The sequence below is a fragment of the Pelecanus crispus genome, chromosome 13, assembly GCF_030463565.1.
Source record: "Pelecanus crispus isolate bPelCri1 chromosome 13, bPelCri1.pri, whole genome shotgun sequence".
Classification (NCBI taxonomy): domain Eukaryota; kingdom Metazoa; phylum Chordata; class Aves; order Pelecaniformes; family Pelecanidae; genus Pelecanus; species Pelecanus crispus.
The window spans coordinates 22,282,712-22,309,454 of NC_134655.1; the positions used below are offsets into that span (position 1 = coordinate 22,282,712).

Sequence of the window (26,743 nt, forward strand, 5' to 3'; positions counted from 1 at the left end):
ACAGTCCATTAACAGACTATTTTGAGAGCTTTTCTTGCTAGTCCTCTGTAGGATGGCTCCCATTTCATAAGGTTACATCAACATAGGGTCTCAAGTGTACAGCACAGATGATCAAGAGATAATTTCAAAGCTGTTGGTTAAGCATTATGGACAACAGTAAAGTCTGTATTTGAAAATATGCTGTTAGTCCCTGCTGCCACCTGGATACTTAGAAGCACACGGCGATCCAAAACACAGAGAGCTTGAGTAACAACTCTATTGATCCACAGCAGCTACGAACATCTAGAAAATGGCGCCTATCATCCTGCTCTTTTTTACTTGTCAAATACTTGGGAGGTGTAAATTCCTAGATGCAAGGGGCATGCAAATCTCTCTTCAACCTCATGTCTCACATTCTGAATTACTTCAAGTGCAATTGGGTTGCAGCTCAGGGTCAAGGTCACCAAAATTAACTTGAGAAAAAAAAAAAAAAAAATTAAAATTTAGCATATTAGAAAAATATATTTGTGCAGAAAAGTATTGTAGATACAATGTGAAATTTCCTTATGGCTGGTTCACAAGAACACATATGTAGCAATTTGGATTTATCTATCCGGTCACAGGAATGCATTTATAACCACCTTGCCTGGATTCATGATTTATATTTAGGTTATTAGAACCTCTGTAGCTTCTGTAACATATTCCTGTCACAACAAGTAAATTCTCACTGCAAATTAATTATTGAATATTTTGTAGTGAGATTTGAAATCCCTTCTCAGTTCCATGCTGGCTCCGAACTATGCTACAGGCTATTACTTGATACTTCAAGTATGAGCCAGCTAGCTCAGATGCACCGGTACTGTTCTGCAGTCACTGCAATACACATGTATCTGTACATGCAAAGTTGACATAACAATGTCAAGACTAAAAGTTATTTTCAAAATCTTCATCTCTTCTTACCTCTCCAGCATTAACCACACCTAAAAAAAAATAATTTCCAAAGCATGCCACTGTGAGCATTAATATTTACCAAGACAAAATCTGTTATGAAGAATAACCTGAGCAGCATTTTCACATGGAAAGTAAGTGCAAATAGTCATAAAAACTGTTTATTTAACTAGCAGTTGTGCAAGGCATGAACGACACAATTCTTTTCTGCCTTCTCTTTCCCCTGCAGGCCCGTGTGGTTCACTAAGCAGAGTAAGATCTTCAAACCCAAGGTCTCCGTAATGATGTCATGGTTACATTACACACACATGTCTAGAATCCACAGATGTCAAGATTTCCTATTATTAGATAAAAATTTCTCCTAAAGTAAAATGAAGATCAAAGAACACAGTGAACCCTGCTGAGCACATAGTCAGATGTTTGCAAAAAAGCTGCAGCAGGGACTACATGTTAGATGCCCATTACCCCTTTCTCATTTGTGAAACAATAACAAATGGTAAATTGCTTCCAGTAAAAAGGAAAACAAATCAGCTGCTTCTTCAGGAAGCATTTAATTTAGCTTACCTTCCTAAAATCTCAGAACACTCACACATTTAATGATTCCACCTCCAACTGTAGAGTGTAATTTCCTAAATCATGACAGCTGCTCAGAAGTGAAGAGTCACAACGCGCCTGTGGCTGCCCTACTTTTCTAGCCACAGGACTACTTAAAAGTAGAGCTCAGATTTTCTGCATCAGTCAGGAAGGGGCAGAGTTTAATGAGTGAATAGACGGTATCTTACAATGAGGGGTGTGGGTGCTCTGCATGGCTGGTGAGTCTAGCCCTGTACGTAGTGCTGGGGCAAATATGTGACGTAGATGTGCCAAAAGAGTTTGGAAGAAACTAGAGTGGTAATGCAGAAATACCTAGCTTTTATTCTGCTCAAGGTTAAAAAAAAAAAAGCTGCTAGACTTGCGTTACATTCTACTCATTTGAAGAGTTTTAAAAGCTAGATATTAACAGTAACATTCTGTAGTCTCGAATCTCTCACATAGCTGCTAGTGTTTTCGGTATATATTCCCTGCAGCATGTGGTACATTCTACTATGTGCAAGAAGCATGCGTCTTCCGGTTTTTGGCTTTTTTCCTTTTTTTAAAAAAAGGATGCAATCATATCACAGAAACTGCGTAGGCACCTCCACAGGTTAATGAAGACAATGCTATTTCATCCAAATTGTGAATCTGTCCACACAGTTTGTCTTCAGCTCCCCAAACCCGAACTATATGTGATAAAAATCTACTACCAGTGACCTTCTCAGCTGATTTTAAGCTGAAATATTTTTATTTTGTTTTAAGCTATTTAAATCACTTAGAAGAAAGTTATTAGGAGCAAGAAGATACCATTCTACTTCTTTTAAATTATTTTTCAACATATTGAAAAGATATAATATGGTCATGTTTTGGACCTGAAATTTAAAAAGGGTGGGAGAAGGGTTAGGAAAGGGAGAGTCATTCTATAAAAGAATAGCCTTTTGCTAGCATATAAAGGAATAGCCTTTTGCTATAAAAGTTTGCCAAAATTTCAAGTCATATGTCCCTGGAAAATATCTCTTGGCAGATGTCCAGTAGAGACTTGTCCCCTGTCCACCAAGGCTGCTCCACCTGGATGGCGATGTCCCTGCCAAACCGAGCATGAGCAATCCATGCAGGATAATTAGGCATGCTTTTCTCTAGGAAGAACAAAATTCCTTTGCAACTCTTCCTTGCGACTGCAAGAAACAATGGGTGTGGAGAAGGAAGATGAGAAAGGGGTGAGAAGTAGGACTTTTTTGTGGGAGGGGTCTGTGATTTCTTTCTGTGGCAGAAAGTCACGCGAGAAGGACATGAGGGAGGCAGCAGCCATACTGGAATGATGGAGGGTGAGAAAAGGGAGTGACGAAAAGTAAGGAGAAACAAGTGTGAGGGAAAACCAGGACAACAGCACCTGGTGTAACAGAGTTGGGAGACTAAGGGAAAACGGTAAATATGTAATACTGACAGGAAACAGCAAGTTAGGAAAACTGCAATGTAAGAGGTAAGGGCGAAAGGTGAAATCGAATTGTTACTTAGAGACTGACACACTTTCCCCCCTGCATATAACCCTTGCCTTATGCAAGATGGATGCTGCTTTGGCTCTGAATTGGGACTAAACACTAAGCAGGACTATCCTTAATTTACTGTAAAAAATAAGAATCTATATTTAGCTGAGGTAATGGATGAGGAGGTAATGGACTACTACAATGGTGGCAATGGAGAGGCAAGACTGTCTTCTATAAGGGGAAGTAGAATTTTACCTTAGAAAAAGTCTTTCCGTCTTTACCTCACTTTCATTTGTGATAGCAGTGCTACTCAATTTAGTTAAATGCCATTTTAAACACGCACAGCACCCTACGACCGAGGGAACATCAGTAAATTCTTATCATTACAACTGCTTTTGAAATGAACTACGATGTTTAATACATGTATAAAGAGGTAAAAATGCTGAAAATCCTGAAAAATCCGGCACAAGGTGACTTGTGTTTGGTGGTCAACAACTAATATTGTTGTACCTCAGACTTTTAGCTGTAGTGTAGTGGCATTTATACCATTGAAGAAAATCATCACCAGGTGTAAATCCTTTAGATTGGTGAAAGCACTTGAAATGTAATTAATTATTTTATATTCAGTGCATGGTTTAGCTTCTTAAATAGGTTTAGGCCATATGCAGGATGAAAAGATGTAAAAAAGAATAATTATCTGTATGAACAGATTCCAACTGAGTTTACTTATGACATTCTATGATACCCAAGTATCTATTATTTCAAACTTATTCTTTTAAAATGACTTATTGAATGTAACTAGAACATACTTCATCAGATAAACTGCAAAGGAAACAAAGACAAAATCACTGGTTTACTCATTAGAATTAGTTGATTAAATTCAATTGTAAGGGACAAACTGAAGTGTCCATTGTTAGTATTTATCAAATATGAGCCACAAATATAAACAGTAACTTTTGTACAGACTGAATTAACATTTAGATGTTCATTGAAAAAAATCTGCTTGTTATTTTCAAAAATCATGCTAGACGTGCAATATGCTTTTCATCCTCAGTGATTCTGAAATACTAGATTTCAAAAGTAAAAAAAAAAAAGATGGGGGAAACATCTGCTACTTTGTAGTAGTATATTTTTTCCCCCTAGTAATCTTTAATAAACATATCTGAAGCATTTTTTCAACCCTTTAAATTTGTATTTTTACTTGATGTATTTAGCAAATGAAAGTTATGACATTTACTAAATGATATTAATGCTCTTCTCACTAATCCCTGAAAACTTATTCCTCAAATATTGCAACTAAATTTCTAGAAGTAAACAAATAAATATAGTTCATAGATAATGTATATATGTAAATACAGAATAACAGAAGTAATTACCTTTCAGTATCCCCACTGACTGTGTCCCCTGCTCTCTGCAGAAGAAAGAAAAAATAGCATTAAGCACGACTAAAGACTATACTTCCTCGGTGCACTCAACATAGCTGTATCTGCAGCGAAAGAAGTCACAGAAGTAAACCACAGTAGTCATTCGGTAACTCTAAAGAAAAGGAAATGGAAAATTTATTTCGATTTCTAACTAAATGTTATTTCACAATGAAGATCATGTTTAAAGCAACTTGCACCTGTCCTTATAGTTTCAGCTGCTGTATAATTGGGATCAAAGCTCTTTAAAAGAAGAAGGGAGCTAAAAATATGTGCTAGAATGTCAATATTTGCAAAAATGTTAGTATTTGAAAGGCAGTTTGTTAAGTGTAAAGGACAAATATTACAATATAGAATAAAGAATTTCAGAAGAATGAACTGTAGAGGATTTTAAGAACAATGATGAACCTGTCATCAAAACTTTCTTTAATACCATTCTTACATAGCTTTACATAACTTCACTTACTACACGGGCTATTCCTCTGAGGCTTGGAAATAAACATGTCTTTTAGTAGTAAGTGATTCAGGATTAAAAACAGAATCTTCAGACAGTTTTTGTTACTTTAAACCAAGATTTATGATGGAGAAGTTTTCCCACAGCTAAAAAACAGTTTCTCATCTTGAAATTACAAAAATGTATGTTTTAAAATTAATGTGTATTTGTTTATAAATGCAGAAATTCGCACTTGAAAAACCTTTTACTCTAAATGCTTTCTGAATAACCAAATAGGAAACAGATTATTTTTCTGAAGCATAATGTTTGTGTTTTAATATCACTACTTCAGGCATACTGTAAGATACTTGATCACACATGACTTCAGAGAACTGTTAGAAAACTGAAATGCATGTTGCACATGTAAAAGGCAGGAAGTCTGCTGGGTCTGTTCAACCACGTGGGCTATAGCACAGCTATATTCTAACAGCATGCATTTCTAAGAAAACTTTAAAATGTTCAGGGAACAAGCACACATTTTGCCACCTCCCTCCTTCACATATCCTCCGGTGTATCCATTTGCAGAATCATTTATCATCTTTCACGATGCCATTTCTACTATAGATAACAGATGATTTGCCACTTGAAGCAGGCAAAAAAAAAAAAAAAAAAAAGAAAAAAAAAAGAAAAAAAAAGTGCTCAAGTTACCCTGGTAATAACTAATAATTTTGGAAGGGATTGATGACACCACTGTAATATTAAAATATCTCAGGAATCTCGTTTGTCACCTGCTTGCATCTAATAAGATTAGACTAGTTATCTAACCTAAGATCGGAAAGACAATTTCCCCAGAGCAGGACCATGTAGATCTACATAACTACTTTTTCTTCTTTTCTCTTAAGCATTCCTGTCATCCAAAGCATTCCTCATACCCAAAGGAGAATCAGCCTGCTGCAGGAACATAGTGAGCATACAGTAGGATTATTAATGGCAAAGATTTATTTCCAAACCATCAAGCATATGAAGGTACTGACAGCCTATATAAAGTCAAAAGTGGATCACTAAATCAGTACATGAAGTTTCATGATGACCATTGTAAGGATCAGAGGGCTGAAAATTAAAGAATGCTAAGCACTCTTCCTGACGTTGCAGCTGGTACAATCTGTGGCACACTTGTGTTTTGAGTAAAACATTGCCACAGTTAACCCACACTCAAGCCACAGAATATGTCATGGCAAAACTGCCTACAATGCAACATAAATGGCATGCACTTAAAAGTTTTCACTTATATAGGCTTTCCTGTCTCACCTTCCACAATAATTAGGATACTATGTATTTTACAGGTAACTCTTGTTCCTGCATTAAGTACTACTTACTACTAAAAAATTTGCCTTTTACTTGTTCTAGTAATTAAATTAAAATATCCTAGCAAATGTGAGTATCAAAGACGGTTACCATTCAAATAAGATTATCTTAGCTGATGAAAAGTAACGAAATGGTGCTGTTACACTTAAAGCAGAGAGTTCTCCTGCATACCTTGCTGAAACCAGGCAAAGGCAGCAGCTCCCCATTGAGTAATTGAGTACACAAAACTGTAACAGGCTTTCCTGAGTGCTATAAACAACTCAATCTTCCTTAGACTAGATTGAAATCTAGTCTAAAGAACCTACAAAAATGAAAATATACCATCTAGAAATATTCATATATTCTTGAAGCAGGCCATAAGAGATAAGAGCATAACATCTACAGCAAAATATCTGTTTGAAGAGCTTCAGTAAAATCCTGCATAATAAGTGTCAGATTTCTGCCGCTGCTGCTAATGCACTATTAAATATGAATGAACCAATCTGATCATCCCTGAAAATACTGTGGACAGCCTAGTAAAATATCATGTGGCCAACCAAGTAAAAGAACTTTGACAGCAGCAGTACCCATGATACCATTATAAAGATAAAATTTATTCATAACAGAAGGCTCCAAGTTTTTCTCATATCCCTCTGCCTTCTAGTCTTACTAATTTTAGCAACTAAAAGTGGGAAAAATAATTTAGTCAGTTTAAGTGTTTCCTGTTCTAATTCTTAATTAGTAGAGGCCTTTCTTTTCTAAAACTGCTCCAAACTAAAATCAAAGTGTTTTGCAAATCAGGGTTTATTCACTTTCTTTCCCAAATGGGACTCATCCCTGACTCCTTTCCCTGACCAAGCTAAAATAATCCTCCTTGGACACACTGTGCTGGCCATCTTCTTTTCCTCTCCTGTACTACAAATTTTCACTACTGCTACCAAACTAGCCCAGTTACTTATTTCCTTCCAAAAAAATTGCACAAAGAACACCTATATCGTGGGTGATCACCTTGGGTCATGGTTCTGAGATTCCTTTTGATCAGATATATTCCACTAGTACAACTATAAAAAATTGGTTGGATGTTGGGAACTTGCATATATTAGACTGAAAAAGACATGTGCTTCTGTTAATAAAACATGTTTTTCTAGAGGTCGGTCTTTCAATACGACTAATTTTTTGCATTAATGCGCAGTAATTATCAAAGATATTGAGTAATCTAATCTAACTAACGAATAGTCTGTAGGAAGGAAATTTTACAAGGCTCTATAATAGTGGGAAAAAGACAAAATATGAGTTAAATGTTTACCTACTCATAGATTATGCAAATTGTAACTTATTATTAGTTCAATTTAGAAAAAAGCAAAGAAGAATATCTGTATAAACGCAGAGAGGGAGAAAGTAGTCGATATGAGTACTTGAAAGGTTTTTGTTTTAAATATAATGACAATGATAGCAATAGAAAACGTATTTATGACCTTTTACGCTTTTATAAAAAATTATCAGAAAAAAAATAATCTCCGTTCCTGACCAACTCATTAAAGACATATATATTACTACCAGTATTTAAGTATGGACACTAGGGATTACTACAGATTTCCGTGCATACACATATGTACAGAAATACACACATGCTATACAAAAAAGATGTGGACAGGCTGGAGACGGTCCAGAGAAGGGCCACAAAGATGACCCAAGGACTGGGAAGCCTGCCGTGTGAGGAAAGGCTGAGGGAACAGGGTTTGTTCAGCCCTGAGAAAAGAAGGCTTGGGGGAGAGCTTAGCACCATGTTCCAGTATTTAAAGGGTGGCTACAAAGAAGACTGAGACTCCCTTTTTACAAGGAGTCATATGGAAAAGACAAGGGGTAATGGGTACAAGTTAATCCTGGGGAGATTCTGATTGGACAAAAGAGGAAAATTTTTCACAGTGAGAACAATCAGCCATTGGAATAATCTCCCCAGGGAAGTGGTGGACTCCCCAACATTGGCCACTTTTTAAGATTCAACTGGACAGGGTGCAAGGCCATCTTGTCTAGACCATGCTTTTGCCAAGAAAGGTTGGACCAGATGATCCTTGAGGTCCCTTCCAACCTGGTATTCTATGATTCTACGATGTATGACCTTTTATTTGACTCATTTTTTATCCCCAAAGAAGCTATCACTGGCGTACAATCTAGTTGCAAGCTTGAAATGCCAACCTTATAAAAGGATTTCTGATACCATATATGGAAAAAACCACACAGTGACATTTCTATACACGTGTCCATATAGCTGTATTGTGTTTCCTTGTGTAATTGTAATTACATGCAGAGATACAATACTGATAACTTATGTGAGTTAGACTCCTATTTGCAATTTAAGCAACCTTATATATAATTTTTTTGAGTGGTTGCTTCTTAACAGTGTTATGTTCCTCATATTTGGAAAACAAATTGCCTTATCCTAGTTCCCAAACTAAAATTTTACTTCATCTTACTAAAAGGCCACTTTCATGACTAGTAGACATGTGGGAGGCTCAGGAGGCACAAGTCTTGTCATGCTGTCACAGACTATAAAGCACAAATTCTGTGAAATTTGGGTCACTGGCACCTATCAGCCTTCTTTAGAGTCAAGCTTCACATTTATGTAGCTCTAGGGATTTTAGCAGATCTACTTCTGACTTACACAAGTAGAAATGAAAGGACAATAAGGCCTATATGGTCTATAAAGCAGATCTCATGATCCTCTTCCAAACCAAATCCCATAGAAACACCTATTTATCCTGAAATTTCTATAAATGATAGCCAAAAAAATTGTTTCCTTGAATGAGGATTTCGTAATGAAAAGAAATATTCTCTCCTAAGAAGTAAAGAAATCACATAAATCACAGAAACCAAAAGAACCCTGAACTGCAGAGGTAGTGTGAAAACATTCAGGAGTCATTGTTTATTTGTTGTTTACTAGTGGAAGAGACTAGGATAGTTTGTAATAGGACTAGAATAGTTTGATAATGAGAGCTGCTAATCTCAATGGTCAAATGCAGTATATTCATTCCATCTAGATACATCATTTATCCAGATGCAAAAAAGGTTCTTTTACCTTTACGATAAATACTGTTCTTCTATACAGATATTGAATTCCCTACAAAAATGATTTCTTCTCCCGCTTCCTTAGCTCACATATTCATTATCCTAAGCATTTCTTTACATTATGTTTGTCCAAAAGTGAAACAGTAGCCTCATTGCTGGGGGCTATACTTATCTCTCTAGCTCAGCAAGCTGATGCTTAACCCATTGACTACACTTGCAAAATTATTATGCTCAGCTAAAAATGAAAGCAGACTCTGAGGTTTTTCTTCCACTCACACTTGCTGAGGAGAAAGATAACAGAGACAGGAAATAATCTCATGCAAGCTACATCCATGTACAGTTCAGAAGTACTCAATTTTTATGCTGAAAACCCAATATGACGGGTGAGAAAATTAACTAAAGACAGAAGAAAAATATCCACTCACAACTTGTAATTATGTGATACATTATGAACATTATGTCAGCACATAGTAGGTAACAGAGAAAGCAACAAGGTTTTTAACAGAATGGAAGTTCTATTTTTTGGAAAATGTTACATCCAAAAGAGAAGATATCCCAGATTATACATGAGGTTAAAAAAAAAACTATTCTAAAAGAGTATCTAAAGGAAGACTGCCCTGTGACTAACAATTTATCTCATGTAGTAAAGCAAAAAATAGTCCAAAAGGACAAATCACAACAATGGATAAACTGTATTTTATGCTGACCAAAGCCTACCTTTATCATCATCAATCCTCTCTTAATTAAAGAAATTTAAGGGAGTTTTAATCTGAACAAAGGTGTAAAAAATAAACAAACAAAAATATCCACCCCCCCCCCCCAAACCCTGACAAAAAAAGTCCTTCTTTTCTTCAAAAACTAAGAATAAATACTGCATTCCAAAGAAATGGGTGGGGGTTTTTTTGTCAAAGAAAACCAGCATATTAACTGGTAAATATGTTTGTGTTCTCCAGACCTCTTGTTTTTCTGAAACAGACACCAGATATTTCATTTGTTGCAATAAACTAAACCTACTGAGTTTTATGGAATGAGCAATCATTCTATGTTGTATACTAGCAATCTTAATTTTATACAAGATGTATAGCAACTAAAGTGGACATTCACTTGTAGTATCCACTAATGTTTAGAGAACAGAATTTTATTTCATCACAGAAAAATTACAAGGTAGAATTTAATGCCATCTAATAAATGGTACAGTGAAATTTTACAGATTTCACGTGAAAAACACAATGCAGTTCTTCCGGAGGAAAAAAAAAAATATTCACAGCCCTAATACAGTTGGAAATCCAATCACATGAAATTATGCTGTTAGATGAAATGTATTTCTGAACTGCAAGTTTCTACTGTCATGAAGCACAAACATTTTCTTGCTGAGAAGTTAAGAACAGCTGACATGCAACCCAATATTCAGCAGTGATTTTGCTGCACAGAATTCCATTGGAAAGGTAAGGGAAGTGGAAGATGGGGAGTGGCTGAAGTTGAAAGGAGGTAGTGTAGCTCAAGAAGTTACAGAGGTCAGGGAAAAAGTCAATTCTTTCCCCTTCTGTTGTCTCACTTTTCCCATTCCTCTAGGTACAGGCTACCTATGACCCTGCCTTTTACAGGACTGATCTCCTTTTCTGTCATGCAATGCTTTCTCTCGTCCTCCAAAACCCCATCCTAATTCTCTGTCTGGGGAAGGTAGGAAGCCTGCTGAGAAGGTGAAGAGGGAAAGGACAGGGACCAAGGCCTGAGCCAGTCAGTAGAGAGGAAGACTCAGAGGAAAGTCTTCAAGAGTCCTACAGCTGGCTTCCTGCATACCAATCCTTTTGCCAGCAACAGTAGGAGATTATATCTGTATTACAAGGAAGACGAGTTTGCGTGTTTGTATTTGGTGCATTCTTCTGGACGAGAAATATTGCAATTATGGTAGCAATAGTATCAGTTGTAGCTAATATTTATTAGCAAATGCTGAATCATATTATTCCGAATGGCTGGTAAATTTATCTTTAGACTACATACACAAAATCGGAAATAAAATACTTTTTTTTGGTAGCCTGAAGAAATGAAAAAAACTAGCCATAAACTCATTTGCTAAAATAATACAATACAGTAAATCTTAGCTCTATTGTGACTTTCTGAAGTCAAAGGACTCCAGAATGCTTTATAATTTGCAATTTACACATGAGGATACAGTAGGTTAGTGAATGCTTCATTTGCTAACTTTCATTGGTAGTTGGTACTGGTTCATTTAAAGACTGCAGAATAACATAATTTAAATATGCTCTAATACAGCAACATTACTTATGAAAACATTGTGTATGTTTGGATAAAGACAGCCTCATATTTGCTCTGCTGTAAAGCATCCTAATATAACTACCAGTTTAAAGAATTCAAAACAAATAAGGTAGCCTAGACATTTGGAAGGAAGCAATAATACGTAGCCTGTCTCCCGGCTGAATTGACGAAGCAGGTACCACAGGCCAGTGCAAATACATCAGTCCTAACCACTGCAGTGTATTCAATGCAGCATTCCAGGCCCTCTCCTGAAATACTGCACGATCGATGCCCAAGACACGTCTACAACAAATAATGGAGATCCTCATACCTCAGCTGAGCTTCACAACCCTCTACAGAGATGGATGGACATACTATGCTTGGATCCAGATGCAGTATATTATTTCAGGAGTAAGCTCAACCATTTTTCTAAGTTGCTTCTGGATCTGAAAAGGTATATCTGAAAAAAATGTTGGTTTGTGCTGTGCAGATACATGTGCTAAACTTGGTCTGACAGAGAATCTACACACGGTTTTCACTTTGCATTATAGACAGAGTATAAAGGCTACCAAAAGTTCAGACTCAATGGTAATTTCACTTCCTTAGTACAGTGGAACTCATAGGCAAAACTGTTCAGCATATGACAGGACTTACTTTATGGAATAAGTTGCTCAGGACTAAAATCCAACACAAATCCAAACGCCTTCTTGCTTCTCCTTACTACAAAATAGGTGTTTTATAGAAATCAAGGACAGCCATAGTTTATTTCCCTTTATTTTCCTTTGTACTGTGAAATACCTTTTCCCTTTTGAACTCTTTAGAGATTAATGAAAAGTATGGTTTAGAGAATCAGGTCTGAACAGAACTGTAAAGAAATATATTATTGGACATTGCTACCGAAGGATCCATCTTACAGTACTAGCTAGATACTTGTCAGCTCAAGCCTTGATGTGCAAAATTATGGTAGAGTACAAATGCAAAATAATCTTATCTTACAACCAGTACAACTGGACAGAATCAGTTTGAAGCTACAGAAGCTAGAAAGGCTTGTATTAGTTTCTCTGAGCAGCTAAATTCCACATACCTGCAAGGTCAGGAAGGAATGTTTTCCGTATTACAGATACTTAAATAAAAAGCAAAGTTAGAATTTATTCAGCAATTCAGAAAGGAAATGAAACTCTGAAGAAAGTAATTCTCATCCTTGACACTTAGCACAGTTTTGTTTCTTTTTCTTCCTGCAAAACCAGGAAGGAAGAAATAAAACAGGAGCACTTTTCCTACAAAATTGGCAATAAAAGACTCCTCCTTCAGTCATATGGAGCTGAACACGCATGATTCTCCCAGAGCATACTTAGCATAGTAGCACTCAGACTGCCTATCATCCAAATAAACTGTCTGGAACATCTGGCACATCCCAGCATGCATGCATTAGAGAAAAAACAGATCTACATTGGTTTTGCACACATTTTAGTTCTCAGCATGTACCATTAAACTTTATGTCATTTGTCAAGCTGCCTTCTGCAGCTCCAAGAACAGTTAAATAGCATTTACATCATTCTGTGCTAAAAGGCGTGCATTACCAACTTCCTGTGATCAGCAGGAAGAAAATAAAAAGCAGGCTAAGCAAGTGCTGTGAAACAATGACTAACCCTAAACTGCTATAATGCTTCACACTATCTGTAAAACAAGAAGTGACTACTGCCATAACATTCTCAATGACCCCCTAAAGCAGCCATTATCTCTGTTTTACTTTGTAGGGAATATTGAAATGAAAGAATCTATCTTAAAAGTCATTAAAAATTAAGTCTCTTCTACACACCAAATTCTAATTCACAAAAAAATTTAGAAGATTCAGTAGTTTATAATGCAATTTCTTAATATATGATACTACAAAACAAAATATCCAATTACTTTGGAGATAATAGGCCCAGAACATTTATCGCCAAGTAAAACCAAATGAGAGATCATTATCTTATTTGAGAATTTAATGTAGTAACAAGCAAATTAAATTTCAGAGCTTTAGAAACTAGTGCAAATCTGAGGCAATAAAACCATGAAGTTGAACACCATGTGGATTTTCAGACTGGGTCTGGAATAAAAACTCCAATATTCCCTTTAGACAGAAGCTGGTTCCCACAGTGCAAGATGTAACTGAGTAGCAAAAAATGTACTGTTCGCTAGAGTTTTTTAAAATCAGTTTAAAGACTGAGAGTGTTTTCCATTCAAGACTTTTTGTGATTTGTTTTATGGGGAAAAAAGCAAAATGGAAAATTTCTCATGTACATCTGGTCTACTGTGCAGGAGTCCTACTTCATAAGCTAATTTTCTTCAGAGTGAGCTCTGGTAATACAAAATAAAAACATATTCAGATTTTGACTCTATTCTCGTAAGCCCAGAGCCTATTCCCATAGTGTATTTCAGCAATGCTATAATGGATATACTTTTGTGATATTTACATATGCCTCACTATTTAGGCGTAACCTGGTAAACAATGTCACTTCAAAAGTCAAGCACTAGTAAACATAGGAAGTCATGTTCTAAGAAATACTCTATTGATTAGTAATTAATTATAACAGCCTTGTTAATTGTAATTGACTCTTCCTCAGATTCTGTGACATGCATCACAGAATTACATATCAATTAAATTAGAGTTATAAATATATCCTGAAAGGGGCAGTGTTTCTTGACAGTAATATTTTACTGCAACATAGCTTTATGCATCATTTTATATCCTGGGCATACTGCCAATATTGCATTACCTAAATATCCATTTTATATAGTAACTCTGCATCCTCACAGCAACTTATGAAATCAGTCTAATTGTTTAATTTTAGGTTCCAAATCAACATCCCTTCCAAAGCATTAATCTAGTGGTGAATCTATGCAATTACCAATTTTGTAAAACTTCTTACGTCTGTGTCTGGTAATTTAAACTACTGCTAAGTAAGTGCCTTTTTTTTGGTGCGTATTTATGTAAGTATGCTTAGAAAATAAAGCAAAGGCTAAGCGACACTGTATCTCAATTTCTCCTTCTATCATGCCATATTTGTTTGCTTACAAGACACTATCACCTTCCCTTTACTAAAGATGATTAAGTTCCTATTTAACATTACCATCTCCATTTTCCAAAGCATTTATCTGGGCTGAAATTTTGATCTATTTTCAAAAGTTACTCTGGGCATGGGTTAAGTGTAGAGGAATTCATGGAAATTTGATTACAACACTCCTGCAGTTTTGAATTCCATATTAAAAAAAAAGAAAAAACAAAACAAAACCAAAAAAATAAACCAGTTTTGTCATCTGATAGTACTGCCTCCAGACAGCTGAGAAAAAACAAAAACCAAAACATAGACTAGAAGAGCAAGGATAATGTAAGCTGACCTCAGACAAATTCTTCTTCCTCTTTTTTTTTTTTTTTTAAACACACAAAAGTAGCAAAAGCTGTTTTATGGTCACTTGGTTAGGTAAAGTTTAGAAGTATCTCCTTTTGATTAACCTTAGTCTTGTTGTAGAATGAATTCTTGATAGAATAAAAAGTCATTATCCAAATAAGTAAATATATTAAAAGTGCTTATGAAAATCCTGGTAACATCTTTAGATATTAAGGAAATGAGACTATTTACTTAAAACCTAAATTTCTATCTAGGAACACAACTATCTGCTATTTTTATCTTCCTTTTTGATATCAGAATGCCACTAAATGTTCTTTGATATTTAACATTTTCGTTCTGGGTAGCTCTTTTAGGATAGATATGCCAAACAATTTTTTTGCTTCGCTTTTCAGAATTCTTTCAGTATTCAAAGTGGAAAGATGATGTTAATACGAATGATTCTGTACTGGCAAGAACCCACAAAAGCTGTGTCAGCAGCTCTTGTATATTTGTCGACTCAGTTCCTCTTGCATATTTATAAGGCAGTTGATGAAGTGCCTGAGATATTGCGATTCCTATGACTATCTCCTGAAGGACTGCAAAGGTCTGTCTCTAATGTCGTTCAGAAAATTTATGGTGATAGAAGAATTTACACCACTCTGTCAGTCCATGAATAATCATTTTACATGTGTCCTCCCCTGTAATTACTGCACATTGTAATAGAGTTTATGAAACAGGTACTGCACTGACTTTTTGGGTAGACCAACCACTACATGTCATGTGACTCCTCCCATGACACCACCTTTTTTCCAGTTTCTTGCATTTCTTTCAGTCCCTTTACAGCTGACATACTACGTCATTAGATTCTTTTTTCATATCTATTGTGTTATCATACAATATCCTATTACTAATTTATCATGTCTGTTTCATATAGTTGCATTTCTTTTAATACACAATGAAAGCCACAGCAGAATGAAGAACTGCTCCTAATCACTGTGACCTACAAACAGAAACCAGTTGACAAACATAATTTAAAACTGTGTAATATAATACTGCAGACCTGTAAGACAAAATCATAGTACTGTAATGTGCAACTGGTTGATTTTCCTGTATAGAGTGATTTGCAAACTGCTATACAGAACACAAGGCTCGTATGACGGTATGGAAATCGTGTGAGATAATATATCTTCAGTTCTGAAATAGTGGTGAATATTTGGCACATTAATCTTCAAGAGAAATGCCATTTTTATTTGTGAAAGAGGATCCACTTCAGGACTATCAACTTCCAACTACTTTGGTGAGATTCTTATGTTGCCCAGCATCTGCCTCATACTTTCCTCTGAGGTTATGACTTTTGTCACAGCCTAGAAGGGCAAGAGATCTGATTCAATCTGGTGATTTAACAAACTCCAAGTGTTAAATTCCAGTTTAACTGAATTAAATGGTAACTTTTGTGTTGACTTTGCCAGGAAATTTATTTTGCCTTGGAACTTTAAACAGAGGTTGCATTAATGATGAAAAATAGATCATGTGACAACAGGCCTGACTCTGGGAACTTAACCAACAACTACCAATATTTAAAGGGTGCAACTAGCATCTTACCCCATATGACTCATTTCCCTTTCTTCAGAAGTCAGGTGAATCAACAGACAATCATCACTCTTCCAAAAATTAACTAAACCCAGTTGATTCATCTACCAAGTAATGAAGTTTTGTTTGGTTTTTTCAGACTTGCATAATAATTTTCTCATTCATCCTAGTAAACTAGTTACTGCTTTTCTCTCTGAATTTAAAATCCTTTTCTTTGACTTTGTGATCCTGGTAATCTCTGTAAGAGTTTATGGACAGAATAAGCCTCTCCTGCTAAACAACCACATGACTTGGTTTATAAACTACTTGACTTTCTCTGAAGTTGGGGAAAAGACCTTCCACCTTTTCCAGAAATACTAACTTCAAGTGGCATGAAAAAGGGAAACTTAAATTTCCTGAAGACAGAAGTATCTGATCTTTGGACTATCAAATGCTGACAGCTTGCAGAAACAGAGATGAATCACTGGCTATATTTCAAATGTATCCCCTTAGGTGAACCTTACTCAGCTCTCAGGCTTGATGCAAATACAGTCAGCTCCCAAGATTTTTCTCAGAGCACGAAACACCAAGTAGAAGCCCCACATGCAAAAAAAGTCCGAAGAAACTTGCTACAGTTCCTGTTTTTTTCACTTATGTCTTTCTAGGAAGAACTTCACCATGATTAGAAAACAAATACACCTTGAAAAGCTTCCATACCAAATGTGGGGAGGACATAGTCTTTTTTTTTCTTTTTTTCAGTAAAAAACTGCCCTGAAGATTTTAAGGTTTAAGCACAGAATACTTTGAAGCTGTCTCTGCACTGTCGCATGAGAATGGAGCAGACCACTCCCAAATGGTAAGACCATGAGTAAAATTTAAAAATGCCCTATAAAAGGCAATATACACATAGAAAGCATGATCAGTGAGGACTGATCACTGAAAGGCTATTGATTATTTCAGGACATTCAAATCAGTGCAGCAAGATTCTGCACTAGCCGGCAGTTATGAGAACCTAGTGCTTTTTCATGGTGGCTACAAGAACTGGCCGGTCATTGGCCCAATGAATTATATCATCTCCATGGTTTTTAGTCCAAAATATTTCCTCTATTATCAGTATGAATAAATTCACATTACTAGACTGTGGCCATGGCACTGCAATTTAAACAAACAGTAACTCCATTAAGCTCATCTGTTTTTACAAGACAGTGATTGAAGAGGAATTATAAAAGCATATAAACTAATCTATAATTAATTATTATCAGAGGCTGAGTATGGGATCCTTATGAACCTTTGGAAAAGTAATACAGTCAAATTAAACTAAACTCAGTGAGACTGAGTAATTAAGAGCACTATTTTACTTAAAGCATATGATATCAAATGGTCCTTGCCTTGCATATTTCCATTCTGTCTAGACAGTTCTCATGTGAAAGCTATAATGATACTGACATTAAGCAACTTTCTTGGACTACAAAATACAATATTAAAACATAAAGTAGAAGAATATGCTTTTATACCTCTACCAGTCCTAAAAGGAAAATATTTTAGTGTTTTTCCATGTACTTTATGTAATAAGGTTTTTTGTTATGTACTCACGTGATAAAGTGGAACTGTATTATTTTCTGCTAGCGAGAAATTCAAGACATCTTGCTGTCCTGGTTCAAGCCTAACATTAATAGTAGATGTCAACACAGATGGACTAATAGGGTAGTTTGGACTGCTTGTGTTTTTGCCCTTTTTTCTGGACCTGCGGCCTGTGTCCCTTTTGTTGTCTTTTTGTGTCAAAGGCTCTTCTTGGATAACCAGTATCTTGTCATCACTCAGATACCGCAGGAGTGAATTCTCAGAGTCAGTTGTTGGAGGGGAAAAAAAGAAAAAAAGAAACATTAGTAAGAGGAAACAAACAGAGAACCATTTTGGCTGCATCTGTGTGGTCAGCTTGGTTAATTCCCCACTGCATCTGAAGCTCCTCTGCAAACCAACTTACTTGTACCAAGGTTCCAATCAAGAGCAAACTAAGTAATTAGCACAAAGCCTAGGCACAGAAAAGATGGTGGTGCATACCCAGGTCCTTACACGACAAATGGTATGAAGGTAGTCCACATGATATGGCTTGTGTAACAAAGAAAATATAAACACAGCCAAAAAGTTTCAGTGAAATGTCAAAGACCATCACTTGGTACTGTTAAACTGGAAAGAGTCACGTGAATGCCAAGTGAATCGTGAGGGCTTGCGTTGGACTCAGTACCACATTTACTGACACCCCCTGCCATTTGAGGGCAAAGTGAGCATACACATAAAATATTTGTAAATTGTATCAAGCAAGGAGCACCTCTGGGACCATTCCAGAGACAAGGATTGTAATTTCAAGGAACCTGACAAACTGGAATAATGGTCTTAAGGAGATGTGCAGTATACTTGGGCACAATTTCAAAAGGGGAACTGGCCAGGCAACAAGTCTGAGGAAAGGAGTCTGGCTGTAACAGCGAAATACAAACTAAACATAAATCAACAGATTTGGAATAAATCAGAAAAGACTTGTGCCTTAAATGAAATTTATTTTCTCTTGGAACGGAAGATTACTGAAAAAGGTAGTTTAAAATCCTGTATTAAGAGTATCATTCAATTTTGTCATAAGTAGTCAAGTTGAACTCCTCTCAGCTACCCACACTATGCCTAAAAGGTTCTGAAAAAACAGTATTTGTTCAAGAATCTTTAACAATTGGCATAACAATAAACATATTTGGATATCTGAACAATAGTCTTTTGAATGATATCATCACTTCTTAGCTGAGGAAAAAAGGAACTTTGCTATCACCATGCTTCTTCCAAAGTTCATAATTCCCAGTGGAATCAATAGAAATGTGTACGATTAGGACTGCTGGTGTGAACACTGACAGTACAATTGCTGCTTCAGGTTTCAAATATTCATTCATACTAATCAAAATGCGTCTCAAAGGACATTACCTTACATCTACAACATCACTTATTGTTTTCTAGAACTGTGAAGATTACAAACTGATTACTATTAACATATATCTGAATCTTATAAGTCTTTTTCCCCTTGATGTTTATCTGTCTTTATACTAGAATTAGATAGAGTAAATCCCTCCTACTAATACAAACTTTTTAATTTTCAGAAATAGAAACACAAAACCCCAGATACTAAACAGGCTTTTTTACATTCTCTGTGGCACTCAAGAAAAATAGATTTGGTTCCTGTGATGATATCTTCATGCTTCTTAAGTAACAAACAAAAAACTCTTGGAAAAGAGCAGAGAAAAAAAAAATACTCACCTCTGCTTTCCCTCTTGTACATGTTTTGTTCTTTCGACTCCCCTATCCAACTGTACTCAGTAGGCATAGAAACAGGCCTTAAATCTCCTGGAAACAATTCAAAATAAACCAATACAAATTTTGAAGATTAAAAAAAGCAGGCTGGAGAGTAAGTAATGCCTATCAATTAGAGGCATGACACGACCTTTCAGAGCAATCCTTTTTATCAGCACCTATACATTATGCAATTGTAGCATTCAGGATCAATTAAACATCATATATGCTGGATTCTCCTCTTCATTATGTCGATCTGAAGGAAAGTACCACTGACTTTGGTGAAATAACTTGTAAACGTATAACAGATTGCAAATTTATTTTTAAACTCTGTTCTGTAAAAGCTTGCTCACTTATTAAATAGATGTTTTGGAATAAAGAAGCAGTTTTTAAATGGACTAATATGCTTTAGTAAAACTAGAAAGATTATTAATACAGCTACAACATTACATATCTATCAGTTAAACAGTAAAACCTATCTGGCCTGGAAAATCACATGGTGAGTAATGAGGGGATCTCATAGCTTAAGGAATGTTAATTTCAAATGCCTTAAAAAAAGAACACAGAGTGCAGTTTGGTAAAAACAGCAAGAAGAAAAGAAGATTCAGACATTAGGGTTTTAATTAGTATGATTTTATGGCACTATGGCTGTAAGATATAAACGTGCATTATTCATTTCCTACTACGGTATCAGTAGAACATTGATAGCAGGCCATTAAATGAGAAATACTACAAAACTGACTACAAAGCATTAGCACTTTGGCCTTGTCAGTGTGCATTATTATCACAAAACACAGAAACACACCCTCTAGATTATGGGTTAAGTTCTGTCTGACCCATAAAGCCAAAGATTCCTTTTTCTGTATGCCAGATGACTAATTTAGTACATTTCTTTAGCACTCAAGCAAAATTTTTTTAGTTTGCTACCGCTCTGTTTCTAGGATAATTATAGAATTTAAATGAGAACAAAAGTTTCTGTTTCATTATCAATTTCCCCATTTGATTAGAGTGACAAATTATCTTCTGTGGATTATTTGTATGCTAATATAGTTTTTTATTCACCATTTTTCCAAAATACAGCTTTTTAGGTACTAAAATGTTAGGAGGATTTAAGAACAAACAGGTATACAAGACAAGTATGCTTCAGAATAATATGATTTTCTGAAAATTGAAGGGGTAACATATACCTAGAGTACCGAGATCTTCCCATATTATACTTTCGCTCATACCATAAAAGTTAGTGTATAACTAACTGTATGGAAAATATATGTAGTTTCCCTGTCTGCCTAACAGTTGAAGCTATCTTTAACTCAAATGTATTATAAAACTCCTAATCTCAAATTTGGTCTTAAAAGAACAATATTAATTATGAAAAAAAAACCCAAAATCAAAATGAAGAATCACTGATATGGAAAAAAATGAGAAACAAGTAAAATTTATAAATTAAAAACCAAAAAATATGAAAATAAGAACACACATAACAAATGAAGATCAACATAATAAAACTTAGCAGTATTTCTGTAAAGAGAAGAAAGCAATTTGTAACACAAATGGCACAAATGCCACAGTACAATCAACACAAAAAATAGAAATTTAGGACAGGAAACACACAAGCTGGGCAAAGGAACTAGTGATTTTGCATACTGCTTATTTTGCTTCCAAGTTCTTTCCCAAACAAATGTAATCTATAAACTGTTTTAACATTACAACTTGGGTATTTTCCTGAGGAGTAGAAAATTATTGTGTACAAGTATGCCAGTATAAATTGAAAGAAAAAAAAAAAACAACCCACCCCAAACTTATTTATGATGTTTTTGCCTCTTTAACACATGAACAGAAGAGATTTGATATGCATTGCTACAAGAACTCTAAATACCATAGCATGTTAGCATTGTGCTAATATTAGAGTATAACCGTTGGTAAAAAAAAAAAAAAAAAAAAAAAAATTGCACTGCAGCAATGATAAATAGAAGCTTAATTTTCACAAAATGGACTTCTTATCTGCCTCCTTGGATTTTGCATGTATTAATACTGAGAGTCTCACCTGCCTGACTATCCTTCCACCTACAGCTGCAGCAGAAACTGGTTTCTAATAATTGCTTTAATTCTGGTAAGTCCATGGCAGGAATGTCTGAACTCTGGTTTGTGTGAGTCCTAGCAATAGTGAAAGCTTCTGCTCAACCACAAAAGACTTCAGAAATTTTATTTTCCTTACTTTGCCCATGACTATCTGGTTCCAGCATCAGATACATGTTTATTGGATCTACCGTGAATCCTGTCTTTCCACCGAAAGACATATTGTCACTTTGATGGTTCAAAAGTACATCTTTAAGTCAAAAAGTACAAAATATTCTACTACAGTAGAACAAAATTTGGATTTGGAAGTCTATTAATTGATAGATTAATTTAATCTGTAGTTAAAAAATTCTGGTTCAACAATTGTTTTTGAAACAAAGGCATATTCCTGAGACTTTAAAATCAAATTCCTTCTGGATTTTTCAAAGCTACAGAAAATCAGAACCGTCCATCATAAACACAAGAAAAATCTTGTGTATTACTGGGATCAGGCACAGAGCCCAACGTTTTAAGTCATCATACAGCATGAATTTATGAAAGCAAGCCAAATACATCCATCTGGCTCCAATTTTAATCACCGTTAAGATTTATCTTTCATCTAATTTTATTATAAAATGATGTCACTTATTAGGGAGATAAAGACTGACTATAACTAGTCTTAAGATGGAATCCTACTCTTCAGTGTGACAGCTCTTTCAAGCATCAAGTATATGGCTGTACAAGTTACTAAAAATATCTTACATAAACCAAAGATCTATTAAAATTTCCCTATTCTGAAAAGGTGTGTGTGTGTGTATATATATATACACACACAGTCCTGCCCATTTTACAATTGGTATTTTGCCGTTTTTTACCATAAATCCATCTGTAGTTAGCAAAATACAAATCCAGGACAAAAGTTCTGTTTACTTGATACACATAAACTAAGATTGCTTTCAAACTACTAGAAAGACAAAACCAGAACAACAGGTGGGAAGTTGGGTGACCTTTGTTGGGAGAGTCTAGCTACAGTGAATTATCACTCTCTAGCTGCAGTGAACTATCACTGCAGCTTGACATAATTTGAAGTATCCTTACAGCTGTCGTATTTTCAGACTTGAATTCTACCCTCTCAGCTCTCAAAACAGCAGGTGAAATTACTTAACTGGCAGTCATTACCTGATCTTAGCCAAAAGGTAAAGCAGTTGAAACCTTAACCCAGGTAAGTTATGTAAACTATGCCATAGCATCTCACATATAATAAGAAAATCTCAGCGAACATTTATTGACAGAGGAAAATACTTGTCCATCTTAACTATCAAAATCTGTTTTGGCATCTGGGGCCATCAGCTGCCCTCTCTTCTAACATTTCTGGGGTTAAAGAACACCTCAGTCTGAGAACAGGGAAGAGAAAGCTGCACCATCTCTAAGTACTAACAAGTGAAAGCAGCACGGGAAACTACATCTAATAACATCCATGGTATCAAATCCTGCACCAGAGACTAACCAGTTCTATAGCAGACCAACAGAATCAGTGCCTGGAGTGCTTAAAGATTTTTCTTTTTTTTTTCTCCCAAGCGTGTTCCATTTCAGCTGTTATTGGATCTTCCACTATAACTGCCTTTGGTATTATCTCCATTGAACTGCAGCATGGTTTTATTACCTGTGTTCTTCACAGACACATTTTTCTTTACTACTCTGAGCTTGTGAGAGGTTTTCCCTTTCCTACATATCAAAGACAAAAAAATTTAGGACCTTCTTTTAACAAAATGAGAGAAAGGAAAAAACCCTTAGTCTCAGAGTAGGTGAATGAAGTACTTACTGATGGCATCACATATATATGTACATATCGCAAAAGATAGAACCTGCCCATACAGAATGCTATGATCAGAAGGAGCGGTCATTGCTTTCCCTGAGGCTCAGAAATGATGCCATTTTCAAAATCAGATAATTACAGCTTTTAAAAGAAGTCTGTGAACTTTACAAAAATAACTTACTGCCTTGAAAATAAAACCACTGCAAATATATGGAGAACACACTGCTGTATTTCAATAGTATTCTTCTAAAATTCACCAAACACCACACAAATCAGTTTTAACAGATTAGCAAAAGAGTTTTCATCAATTCATTTTCAGCAGTAACTTTTATATAGATACCTATACTCATATACAAGCACATGTATGTCTGTATACCTGTACACCCATGTGGATTTACATACACACAGAATTTCTATATAAAACCAGCATTTATTTCTGTTTTAATAGCATCTTCTATATTTAAGCAGTCCCCATTCCAAGATTTTGAAATACGTTTCTAGTATTAACAAATGCATTGCAGGATACTACTCATGTAATTATATCCATTTAATACAGCGCTGAGTTTTGGAGGGCCTTACATCTTATAGATACTGTCATATCACAAGTAAGTCTTTTCAGGCTCTCCACTGAAGTTTAACAGTCTAGAACATTGCAACTAGAATAATCTCCAAGAGCTTGTGAATGCAACTGAGTAAATCATGATGCTAGCTAGCCAGATAATATGAACTTAAGTCTCATTCAAAATTTTAAGTACGCACCGCAGAATAAATCTATAAATAACTTACTCCTCATCCTGAATGTTAGCTTGTAATTATACTAATTATTCCTTCACATAAACTTTTGTCTAGTATTCAGAGCCAACAAGTCATGGTCTAACAAAAAATGACAGATATTTGGGGGTGTTGCAGTGTTAATAGCACAATTTGCAAATCCGGTCAATTTAAAAATGTTAAAGAAATCAAGCCTACCGTGGGTGGGTGTTTTTTCTCTTCTCCGCACTCCTGTAGCTCTGCTTCTCTCATACTCAGAGCCCACAGGGTGGCCTTCACCTTCAATTAAGGTGTAGTATTTCCCACTTTCATGCTCCAGAAAATAGCTTGGAGACTCAGAGCCTTTCATTCCAGACTTTCCAAATTTGCTGATGTCTTCACAAGACATTATTCCAATTTCATCCCTAAAAACAGTAAACCAGAAGATTATGGAGAAATTAACCATTTATGATAAAGCTAAAGCGTACAACTGTCTTTCCCAAACACTACAAATGAAGTGTGCTGTAACTGAAATGTTACATGTGAGAACTTTCATAAAAGTGATTCAATTCAAGAAATGTAAATTAACGACATCATCATTAGGTTCCATTTTAACTGTAAGATAAATATAGTTATTCAGGAGCTTTCTAGTATCTGAAAGGGAGCATAGGGAATTGGTATAACATGAGAAGGCGAGGGTTTGCCTTGCAGAAATGTGTAAGATAGAAGTGGTCACATAAAAGTAAACAAAACTAAATGATTAAAGACTTCTTTAAATGTTTTCTTGGTTTAGGACTAAAACCAGGTTTTGCTCAACTTGTATCTAGCTAAGTGAAAGTTAAGTCTCTCAAAGTAATGATACGCTGCTTAATGTAGTTCTAGCTCTTAATTTTACTAAATATTTAGTTTGATTATGGGGCTTTTTGTTTGTTTTTATTAATCTAGTGAAATTAAAGTGTAAAATTTTATTTTTCAAAACCTCAAATTCATTAAGACATAAATACCTGGGGCCATAAAGTCCTGACAGAGGAGACAGAATAAAAACATCCTGGAGTGCAGAGTTCTCAATTTTTGAGGATATGCCCATTGTACTTGTTGGTGTTGTAGAGCTGCTTGTTGGACTGGTTGGAATCACAGGCTGTAAAAAAAAAAAAAAAAGCTCATGAAGAATAAATTAATATTTTCTATGCTACAAAGTAACAACAAAGTCAATGTGCATACTTTTAGGAATCTTGACCTCTTTTTTGGATTAGCCGTTTTTTCAAATTACTGAGTTTCTTCCAGAAAGATGTCTACTGAAACACTGTTTTACCAAAGAGTTCAAGACTATTTATGAAAGAAACTGATAAAAGACCAGTAGTGAAATTAATTTAAAAGCCATCTCATCAAAAAATCTGAGACTCAGAATCAAAATATGATTTTTAACCAATGCAGAAAATAAATTACAGGGAGAGGAAGGACATACACTATTAAATGCCATTAATACAAAAATTAATTACAGAACTCTGGAACATTTGCACTAAATGAAAGTATTCATAACCATAATGTCATTTTCAGTAGAAGATTTATTGTTAACAAGTACAGAATACCCAGATCTTTTTAAGAAAGCAGAATTCATAGTCATCTATTGTTTCTTATTTTTTACTGAAACCATAGCTGTGATGTTTGTACTGCAATGATACAAATATAGGTTCTATGGTGACTAGCAATGACATATAAATTAGCCTAAGCAATAAATGTGAGCATCATAAATATTTAAAGTATTAATAAAGTATGGGGGTCTTTTGGGATTTTTTCATTTTTTGATTTTTAAATGAAGTTAAACACAGTTTTTTTACTCAAATGCTATAAGGAAGCCTAAGTCAATGGCTATAAGGACTACAACCAAATATTCTGTGCAGGATACAAAGATATATACACAAAATATTTTTCAACCAAGGTACAACAGTCTGTATTTATATTCAAGAAAGAAAATATTTTTATTTAGTATTATTGTTTAGATTACTTATATGAAAAACTCCCATTCAAATACAAAAGTGTGCTTAAATAGATACAACTAGTTTTCTACAGGTGGCAGGAAAACACAGCGACCTAGAAATCGGATGAAAGCTATGAAGACCAGTTATAATATTTTTCTAAAGACAAGGCTTTCTATCTTCTAGAGACAAACACTGAAATTATTTTTATGTGATTCAACAAGTAAAAGCAATCCTAAGTACCAAAAAAGGATGTTTTTTCATGACAGTATCAGTCTGCATACAGGTCCAAATTATACTACTTGTCTATGCTTATTGTTAAGCCTCTTATACTCTGATCAAATATTTTCGGTTTCTTTCGTATTATCAATACGA

General features: G+C 35.2%; 1 protein-coding gene across 1 annotated transcript in view; it reads right to left on the reverse strand.

Moving 5' to 3' along the window:
- LOC142594812 (connector enhancer of kinase suppressor of ras 2-like) overlaps positions 1–26,743 on the reverse strand; it is a 209,725-nt gene that overhangs the window by 35,145 nt on the left and 147,837 nt on the right. Inside the window, exons 11-15 of the mRNA XM_075720442.1 lie at positions 25,397–25,530; positions 24,612–24,817; positions 19,740–19,825; positions 18,038–18,292; positions 4,361–4,395 (exon numbers count right to left, since the gene is read on the reverse strand). Of these exons, the coding sequence (XP_075576557.1) occupies positions 4,361–4,395; positions 18,038–18,292; positions 19,740–19,825; positions 24,612–24,817; positions 25,397–25,530 (716 nt within the window). The remainder of the gene's footprint in view (positions 1–4,360; positions 4,396–18,037; positions 18,293–19,739; positions 19,826–24,611; positions 24,818–25,396; positions 25,531–26,743) is intronic.